Source organism: Oryctolagus cuniculus, chromosome 11, assembly GCF_964237555.1.
Source record: "Oryctolagus cuniculus chromosome 11, mOryCun1.1, whole genome shotgun sequence".
NCBI classification, from domain to species: Eukaryota; Metazoa; Chordata; class Mammalia; order Lagomorpha; family Leporidae; genus Oryctolagus; species Oryctolagus cuniculus.
Genome location: NC_091442.1, coordinates 58,318,870 through 58,329,470, shown reverse-complemented (window position 1 = coordinate 58,329,470; position 10,601 = coordinate 58,318,870). Strand labels below are relative to the sequence as shown.

Sequence of the window (10,601 nt, the reverse complement as noted above, 5' to 3'; positions counted from 1 at the left end):
CAAGTCCTTGGGCCCCTGCACCCATGGGGGAGACCCAGAAGAAGCTCCTGGCTCCTGGCTTCAGATCAGTGCAGCTCCAGCACTTGCAGCCAATTAGAGAGTGAACCAGCAGATGGAAGACCTCTTTCTCTCTGCCTCTCCTTCTCTCTCTTGTAACTCTGAGTTTCAAATAAAGAAATAAGTCTTTCATAAAAAAGAAAGCTTTGGAGAAGAAAACCTTATTTATCAGAGTATTTTTGAAATGTGAAAAGTTTATACCCATACGATGCAGGAAACTGCATCTGAAGTGGGAGTGAGATTCGATCCCACACACTTCAAGATGGGATGATGACCCTAATCAGAGGTTCAATGTGCTGTGCCACAACATCTTCCCCTGTGTTATGTTTCATAAATGTAGATGATAGTTTTAAGTGTGCTGTGAAAGCATAAAACTTTATTTTCGGGCCGGCGCCGCGGCTCAATATTCTAATCCTCTGCCTAGCGGCGCCGGCACACCGGGTTCTAGTTCCGGTCAGGGTGCCGGATTCTGTCTCAGTTGTTGATCAATCTTCCTAATCTCTAACATTCTTCTAAAATTCGGGGACAATGTTGGTCTGGATAGCTGGAGGATTTACCCAACCAAAATTTAGTTAGCCTTCTTCTAAATTTAGGGCTTGTTCTTGAGCCTAAGTTAGAAGGTGTTGAGTGTTCAAGTCATGTTCTGTCTTGTAGCCACATCATATTTTTTTTTAAAGATTTATTTATTTATTTCAAAGTCAGAGTTACACAGAGAAAAGGAGAGGCATAGAGAGAGAAGTCTTTCATCTGCTGGTTCACTCCCAAACTTGCTGCAACGGCCAGAGCTGTGCTGATCCAAAGGCAGGAACCAAGAGTTTCTTCCAGGTCTCCCATGTGGGTGCAGAGGCCCAAGGACTTGAGGCCATCTTCTACTGCTTTCCCAGGCCATAGCAGAGAGCTGGATTGGAAGTGGAGCAGCCTGGACTTGAACCAACGCCCATATGGGATGCTGACACTGCAGGCAGTGGCTTTACTCCCTATGCTACAACACTGGCCCCGCCACAGCATATTTAAAGATGCATCACATTTGTGTGTGGATGTCAGCTTAATAGGAAGAATATCATTATCTTCAGTTATTTTAGAGCTGTCCATTTGCGTCTTCTATTTGTTTCTGAAAATGGAAGTTTACAATGAGAAAGAGAGCTCTTGAGTGCACATTCTTGTTTTATTAACCTGTATTAAGCTTCAGTAAGAATTAATTCTTTGAATAATTAAGGACCAGATATTGTAATATTTCCATGACAAGGAAGAAATCATTTTTAGGTCTTTAGATTCCGCACCATGATATGGCTCTCTAGGAATACAACTTTTTCCTTTATTCGTGTTTTTTTATGACACTGAGCATTGGAGAATCTAATCTGTGGAGCATGCAATAATTGAGGAAGCCATTCTGAATAAAATAAACTTAAAAGGTAGCAAAAGACATTGGTTGGTTTTGGTGTTTGGATTTTCAGAGAGAAATGTTCTTGTGGAAAGATTAGATTGGTGATTCTTTTGAATAGTAGCCACATATTTGTCAAATTCATTAATGTTGCTCATGGGCTATGGCGATGTAAATTAGAGTTAGTGTCAACAAGCAGGAAGTGTTCTCACCTGTTGGTGAGAAAGGCGATCCTTTTCACAGTGATCTGAAAGGCTTCCTTCACTTGTTTGTTTCGAAGCGCATAAATGAATGGGTTAAGCAAAGGGGCAACTGAAGTTATGAGGACTGACACCACCTTATTCATGGCCACTCCTTCCTTTGCTGAAGGTTTGATGTAGATGAAGATGCAGCTGCCATAGGAGATGGAGACCACAATCATGTGGGAGGAGCAGGTGGAAAAGGCCTTCTTCCTTTGCTGAGCAGAGGGGAACTCTAGAATGGTCTTGAGGATGCATGCATAGGAAAGCACTACACACCCTAGGGTAATCATGAGGGTCAGTATGGCCAAACTCAAGACGACTTTCTCAATTAACACCGTGTCAGAGCAAGTTATCTGTAGAATGGGAGATGCGTCACAGCCAAAATGATCGATCACATTCGAGGCACAGAATTCCAGCTGGAGGCCCATGCTGAGAGGTGGGAGGACAATTAAGAGGCCAGCGAGCCAAGAGCAGAGGACAAGGATGAGGCAGACCCTGGTGTTCATGATGGTCGTGTAGTGCAGGGGCTTGCAGATGGCCACGTAGTGGTCATAGGACATGGCGGCCAGCAGGAAAAACTCTGTGGCCCCTAGGAGGACCACAAAAAATAATTGGGTGGCACAAGCGTTGTAGGTCACGGTATTATCTCCAGTTGTCATTGTGTACAGGAATCTGGGAATGCAGACTGTGGTGAACAAGACTTCTAAGAAAGAGAAATTTCGGAGAAAAAAATACATGGGGGTTTTAAGGTGAGAATCCAGAAGTGTGAGGGTGATGATGGTGAGGTTTCCAGCCACACTGAACAAGTAGGCGAGAAACAAAAACACAAAAAGCAGAACTTGGAGTTTTGGGTTGTCTGTCAGTCCCCGCAGGATGAAGGTTGTTAAAACTGTCTGATTTCTCATCCCTGCCTTGTGCCAAGTCGAGAAGGACTGGACCTGCAGAGAGGTGTCACGGAAGCTGGCGTTAGAAGCTGACAAAGGTCCTGCAAGCAAGCTCCTGTGCACTTCCTCTTCTTTTACTTGGTGATCAATGTGTAGCACAGCCGTGCCTCTGTGTAGGAAACTCCTATGGGAAATATCTAATAGAACTTAGATTTCTAATATTAGATTATAAATCATATTTTTAAATATGTCTAGTAAAAAAAAAAACAAAGAAAACATAAATCGTATGCCCGGGATGCAGTTTCTCAACAATATTGCTTTGACCTACAGGTTTTATTTTATGTTATTGTGGATGAAATCCTGACCAATTTGAAATTTTCTTCCTTCTCATCATCATCTATGTTTGTTTTTTTCTACCATAGTGAAATGCTCAGTTTTCAAAAGTAAGAAGTGTCAATGGGTTAGGATTTCATGTTGAACGTTTTGTGTTGTGATGAAATTCAACAGGAGCACATTCATTTACAAGTGTTAGTTCTTTAGGAACGTGATTTTGGGGTGGGTGGGCGGGAAGAAGTGGCGGGAGGTTGGATCATGGGGACCCACACGAGTCATGGAGGAACAAGGGGTTCAGTGCTCCACAGCACAGTGGGCGGCTCTGTCTCACAATGATGTATTATAGGGTGCATAAGGAACTTGAAGGGAGGAGCTGCTGGGCTCCCACAAGAAGATAAAGTCCTGGGAAGGCCTGATTGCCTGGTTGATGTTTCTGCTGCCCCATGTGTATTGAGAGTTTGCTTGGCACCCCCTGAAATGTTCAAGTATTGCAAGGTAATAAAAAATTAAAAAAAAATTTAAAAAGTCCTATTTCTGCTTCACGTTGTCTCTCAAGAAGATGAACATTTATAACACAAAGATATATCTTTGTTTTGTCATTTTTGTGTAGAAGTGAAAGAAAATATTTCTAAGCCCGGGGTTGGCATTGCTTAGGCAGAAGGGTTTCTGAATCCTCTGAATTGGTATGAAGACAGTTTTTCTGGAGCCTAATTGTGAACTGACTTGGTCGTTTTGAGATGTGTTGGGTCGGGGCAGAGCTCAGAGGGTTCCACACTCGCTTTCAGTAGCACCCAGTCCTCAGAATCCACATAGGTTTTTTTTTTTAACTTTTATTTAATGAATATAAATTTCCAAAGTACGGCATATGGATTACAATGGCTTCCCCCCCATAACGTCCCTCCCGCCCACAACCCTCCCCTCTCCCACTCCTTCCCCCCTGCATTCACATCAAGATTCATTTTCGATTCTCTTTATATACAGAAGATCAGTTTAGCATACATTAAGTAAAGATTTCAACAGTTTTCTCCCACACAGAAGCATAAAGTGAAAAATAATAGATGATTTTTTAAATGATGATGAAATCAGATCAGACCCATTGTCATGTTTAATCCCAGTGAGAGTCAAGTTGGTAATTGATAATTTCTTCTTTTTTTTTAACCGAAGATCAGTTTAGTATACATTAAGTAAAGCTTTCAACAGTTTGCACCCTCATAGAAACACAAAGTGAAATATACTGTTTGAGTACTCGTTATAGCATTAAGTCTCAATGTGCAGCACATTAAGGACAGAGATCCTACATGAGGAGTAAGTGCACAGTGACTCCTGTTGTTGACTTTACCAATTGACACTCCTGTCTATGGCATCAGTAATCTCCCCATGCTCCAGTCATGAGTTTCCAAGGCTATGGAAGCCCCTTGAGTTCTCCGACTCTTATCTTGTTTAGACAAGGTCATAGTCAAAGTGGAGGTTCTCTCCTCCCTTCAGAGAAAGGTACCTCCTTCTTTGAAGACCTGTTCTTTCCACTGGGATCTCACTCACAGAGATCTTTTTGCCAGAGTGTCTTGGCTTTCCATGCCTGAAATACTCTCATGGGCTTTTCAGCCAGATCCGAATGCCTTTAGGGCTTATTCTGAGGCCAGAGTGCTGTTTAGGACATCCGCCATTCTATGAGTCTGCTGAGTATCTCGCTTCCCATGTTGGATCACTCTCCCCTTTATTTATTCCATCGGTTAGTGTTAGCAGGTACTAGACTTGTTTATGTGCTCCCTTTGACTCTTAGTCCTTTCATTATGATCAATTGTGAACTGAAATTGATCACTTGGACTAGTGAGATGGCATTGGTACATGCCACCTTGATGGGATTGAATTGGAGTCCCCTGGTATGTTTCTAACTCTACCATTTGGGGCAAGTCAGCCTGAGCATGTCCCAAATTGTACATCTCTTCCCTCTCTTATTCCCACTCTTATGTTTAACAGGGATCACATTTCAGTTAAATTTCAACACTTAAGAATAACTGTGTATTAATTACAGAATTAAACCAGTCATATTAAGTAGAGCAGACAAAAAAACTACTAAGAGGGATAATGTATTAAGTTGTTCATTAACAGTCAGGGCTATGCTGATCAAGTCACCGTTTCTCATAGTGTCCATTTCACTTCAGCAGGTTTCCTTTTTGGTGTTCAGTCAGTTGTCACCAATCAGGGAGAACACATGGTGTTTGTCCCTTTGGGACTGGCTTATTTCACTCAGCATGATGTGTTCCAGATTCCTCCATTTTGTTGCAAATGACTGGATTTCGTTGTTTCTTACTGCGGTATAGTATTCTAAAGAGAACATATCCCATAATTTCTTTATCCAGTCTACCGTTGATGGGCTTTTAGGTTGGTTCCAGGTCTTGGCTATTTGAATTGAGCTGCAATAAACATTAGGGTGCAGACAGCTTTTTTGTTTGCCAATTTAATTTCCTTTGGGTAAATTCCAAGGAGTGGGATGGCTGGGTTGAATGGTAGGGTTATATTCAGGTTTCTGAGGAATCTCCAGACTGACTTCCATAGTGGCTTGACCAGTTTGCATTCCCACCAACACTGGGGTAGTGTCCCTTTTTCCACACATCCTCGCCAGCATCTGTTGTTGGTAGATTTCTGAATGTGAGCCATTCTAACTGGGGTGAGGTGAAACCTCTTTGTGGTTTTGATTTACATTTCCCTGATTGCTAGTGACCTTGAACATTTTTTCATGTGCCTGTTGGCCATTTGGATTTCCTCTTTTGAAAAATGTCCATTGAGGTCGTTGGCCCATCTCTTAAGTGGGTTGTTTGTTTAGTTTTTGTGGAATTTCTTGATCTCTTTGTAGATTCTGGTTATTAACCCTTTATCTGTTGCATAGTTTGCAAATATTTTGTCCCATTCTGTCGGTTGCCTCTTCTCTCTCCTGACTGTTTCTTTTTGCAGTACAGAAACTTCTCAATTTGATGCAATCCCAATAATTGATTTTGGCTTTGACTGCCTGTGCCTCCCGGGTCTTTTCCAGAAACTCTTTGCCTGTGCCAATATCTTGAAGGGTTTCTCCAATGTTCTCTAATAACTTGATGGTGTCAGGTCGTAGATTTAGGTCTTTAATCCACGTTGAGTTGATTTTTGTGTAAGGTGTAAGGTAGGGGCCTTGCTTCATGCTTCTGCACGTGGAAATCCAGTTTTCGCAGCACCATTTATTGAATAGACTGTCCTTGCTCCAGGAATTGGTTTTAGATCCTTGATCTAATATAAGTTGGCTGTAGATGTTTGGGTTGATTTCTGGTGTTTCTATTCTGTTCCATTGGTCTATCCATCTGTTTCTGTACCAGTACCATGCTGTTTTGATTACAACTGCCCTGTAGTATGTCCTGAAATCTGGTATTGTGATGCCTCCGGCTTTGGTTTTGTTGTACAAGATTGCTTTAGCTATTCAAGGTCTCTTGTTCCTCCATATGAATTTCAGTATCATTTTTTCTAGATCTGAGAAAAATGTCTTTGGTATCCTGATTGGGATTGCATTGAATCTATAAATTGCTTTTGGGAGAATGGACATTTTGATGATGTTGATTCTTTCAATCCATGAGCATGGAAGATTTTTCCATTTTTTGGTATCCTCTTCTATTTCTTTCTTTAAGATTTTGTAATTCTCATCGTAGAGATCTTTAACGTCCTTGGTTAAGTTTATTCCAAGGTATTTGATTGTTTTTGTAGCTATTTGAATGGGATTTATCTTAGCAGTTCTTTCTCAGCCATGGCATTGCTTGTGTATACAAAGGCTGTTGATTTTTGTGCATTGATTTTATATCCTGCCACTTTGCCAAACTCCTCTATGAGTTCCAATAGTTTCTTAGTAGAGGTCTTTGGATCCCCTAAGTAAAGAATCATATCGTCTGCAAAGAGGGATATTTTGACTTCTTCCTTCTCATTTTGTATTCCTTTAATTTCTTTTTCTTGTCTGATGGCTCTGGCTAAAACTTCCAGAACTATGTTAAATAGCAGTGGTGAGAGTGGGCATCCCTGTCTGGTGCCAGATCTCAGTGGAAATGCTTCCAACTTTTCCACATTCAGTAGGATGCTGGCTGTGGGTTTTTCATAAATTGCTTTGATTATATTGAGGAATGTTCCTTCTATACCCAATTTGCTTAGAGTTTTCATCATGAAAGGGTGTTGTATTTTATCAGATGCTTTCTCTGCGTCTATTGAGATAATCATATGGTTTTGCTTCTGCAGTCTGTTAATGTGGTGAATCACATTGATTGATTTGCGAATGTTGAACCATCCCTGCATACCAGGGATAAATCCCACTTGGTCTTGGTGGATGATTTTCCTGATGTGTTGTTGTATTCTACTGGCGAGAATTTTATTGAGGATTTTTGCGGCTATGTTCATCAGGGATATTGGTCTATAATTTTCTTTCAGTGCTGCATCTTTCTCTGGCTTAGGGATTAAGGTGATGCTGGCTTCATAGAAAGAATTTGGGAGGATTCCATCTTTTTCGATTGTTCTGAATAGTTTGAGAAGAATTGGAGTTAGTTCTTCTTTAAATGTCTGGTAGAATTCAGCAGTGAATCCATCTGGTCCTGGGCTTTTCTTTGTTGGGAGGGCCTTTATTACGGTTTCAATTTCTTTTTCAGTTATGGGTCTATTTAGGTTTTTTATGTCTTCCTGGTTCAATTTAGGTAGGTGCATGTGTCCAGGAATCTATCCATTTCTGATAGGTTTCCCTGTTTGCTGGCATACAAGTCCTTGTAGTAATTTCTGATGATTCTTTTTATTTCTGTGGTGTCTGTTGTTATGTTCCCTTTTTCATCTCTGATTTTATTGATTTGGGTCTTTTCTCTTCTTTTTTTAGTTAGTTGGGCCAATGGGGTGTCAATTTTGTTTATTTTTTCAAAAAACCAGCTCTTTGCTTGGCTGATATTTTGTAATGTTTTTTTTTTTGGATTCAATCCTGTTAATTTCTTCTCTGATTTTAATTATTTCTCTTCTACTAGCTTTGGGTCTGGTTTGCTGCAAATTTTCTAGGTCCTTGAGATGCGCTGAAAGCTCATGTATTTGGTGCCTTTCCAATTTCTTGATGTAGGCACCTATTGCTGTAAACTTGCCTCTCAATACTGCTTTTGCCGTATCCCATACGTTTTGATATATTGTGTTGTTATCCTCATTTACTTCCAGAAAGTTTCTGATTTCTTTTTTGATTTCTTGAATGACCCAGTGTTCATTCAGGAGCATGTTGTTCAGTCTCCATGTGTTTGCATACTTTCTGGGGTTTCCTGAGTTGCTAATTTCCAGCTTCATTCCGCTGTGGTCTGAGAAGCTGCATGGTATGATTCTAATTCTTTTAAATTTGCTGAGACTTGCTTTATGACCTAGTATGTGATCAATCCTAGAGAAGGTTCCATGCACTGCTGAGAAGAATGTAAACTCTTTAGATGTAGGATTGAAAGTTCTGTAGATATCTGTTAGATTCATTTGGGCAATAGTGTCGATTAAATCTGCTGTTTCCTTGTTGATCTTCTGTCTGGATGATCTATCCATTTCTGAGAGTGGAGTATTGAAGTCCCCCAGTACTATTGTATTGGAATCTAAGTCTCCCTTTAAGTCCCTTAACATATCTTTTAAATAGACTGGTGCCCTGTAATTAGGTGCATATACATTTATAATAGTTACATCTTCCTGTTGAATTGAACCCTTAATCATTATATAGTTCCCCTCTTAGTCTCTCTTAACAGTTTTTGTATTAAAGTTTATTTTGTCTGATATTAATATGGCTACACCTGCTTTTTTTTGGTTTTTGTTGGCATGGAATATCTTTTTCCAAACTTTCACTTTCAGTCTGCATGCCTCTTTGTTACAGAGATGTGTTTCTTGTAGGCAACAAATAGTTGGGTGTTGTTACTTAAGCCAGTCAGCCAGTCTGTGTCTTTTAACTGGACAGTTCAGGCCATTCACGTTTAATGTGACTATTGATACATAGTGACTTTGCCCTGCCATCTTCCCGGAGATATTTTCTAGTATATGCTTTGAGCTTCCCATGCTCTTTTACTGGTAGGTGTTCTTCCTTTCCCTTCTTTCATATTGATGGCCATGTTTCTGTGTTTCTGAGTGTAGCACATCTTTAAGTATCTTTTGCAGGGCCGGACCGGTCGAGTGGCCACAAAGTCTTTCAATTTCTGTTTGCTATGAAAGGTCTTTATTTCACCTTCATTCACAAACGAGAGCTTAGCAGGATATAATATTCTGGGCTGGCAATTTTTCTCTCTTAGCACCTGTACTATGTCTCGCCATTCCCTCCTAGCCTGTAGTGTTTCTGATGAGAAGTCTGCTGTGAGTCTGATTGGAGATCCTCTGAGAGTAATCTGACGTTTCTCTCTTGCACATTTTAGGATCTTTTCTTTATGTTTCACTGTGGTGAGTTTAATTACAACGTGTCGTGGTGAGGATCTCTTTTGGTCGTGTTTACTGGGGGTTCTATGAGCTTCCTGTACTAGGATGTCTCTGTCCTTCTCCAAACCTGGAAAGTTCTCTGCTAGTATCTCACTAAAAAGGCCTTCTAATCCTTTCTCTCTCTCCATGCCTTCAGGAACTCCTAGAACTTGAATATTGTTTTTTTTGATAGTATCCTGCAGATGCCCAACAATATTTTTTAGATTTCTAATTTCCTCTTCTTTTCTTTGGTTTGACTGTATGTTTTCCTGTGCTCTGTCTTCTAAGTCCGATATTCTCTCTTCTTTTTCACTGACTCTGTTTTTAAGGCTCTCTAATGTGTTTGTCATTTGATCTATTGAGCTCTTCATTTCATTTTGATTTCTTTTCACTATCACACTTTCCTGTTCTACTAGTTTCTGCATTTCATTTTGATTCTTCCTTAAAATTTCATTTTCATGAGAGAGATTTTCAATCCTGTCCAATAAGGATTTCTATAGTTCAAGGATTTGCTTTTGAAAAGTTCTAAATGTTCTTATCATAAATTTTTTGAAATCCGTATCTTGCATTTCTTCTATCTCATCATCTTCATAATCTTGGCTTGGGGTGTTTTGTTTATTTGGAGGTGTCATAGTTTCATCGTTGATCTTGTTCCCTCGATTTCTTTTTTTTTTCTTTTTCTTTTTTTTTTGAATTTTTATTTATTTATTTATTTAATGAATATAAGTTTCCAAAGTACGAATAATGGATTACAATGGCTTCCCCCCCATACCGTCCCTCCCACCCACAACACTCCCCTTTCCCACTCCCTCTCCCCTTCCATTCACATCAAGATTCATTTTCGATTATCTTAATATACAGAAGATCAGCTTAGTATACATTAAGTAAGGATTTCAACAGTTTGCTCCCACACAGAAACATAAAGTGAAAAATAATAGATGATTTTTTTTAATGATGATGAAATCAGATCAGACCTATTGTCATGTTTAATCCCAGTGAGAGTCAAGTTGGGAGTTGATAGTTTCTTTTCTTTTTCTTTTTTTTTTTTTTTTTACAGAGGATCAGTTTAGTATGCATTAAGTAAAGATTTCAACAGTTTGCACCCCCATAGAAACACAAAGTGAAATATATTGTTTGAGTACTCGTTATAGCAGTAAATTTCAATGCACAGCACATTAAGGACAGAGATCCTACATGAGGAGTAAGTGCACAGTGACTCCTGTTGTTGACTTTACCAATTGACACTGCTGTCTATGGCATCAG

General features: G+C 39.8%; 1 protein-coding gene across 1 annotated transcript; it reads right to left on the bottom strand.

The window, feature by feature from the left end:
• Nucleotides 1-1,646: 1,646 nt before the first annotated feature.
• Nucleotides 1,647-2,585, bottom strand: LOC100344978 (olfactory receptor 6C2-like). The gene has a single exon (XM_051845629.2). It carries the CDS (start codon nucleotides 2,583-2,585, stop codon nucleotides 1,647-1,649), a length of 939 nt encoding a protein of 312 aa, XP_051701589.2.
• Nucleotides 2,586-10,601: the final 8,016 nt, after the last annotated feature.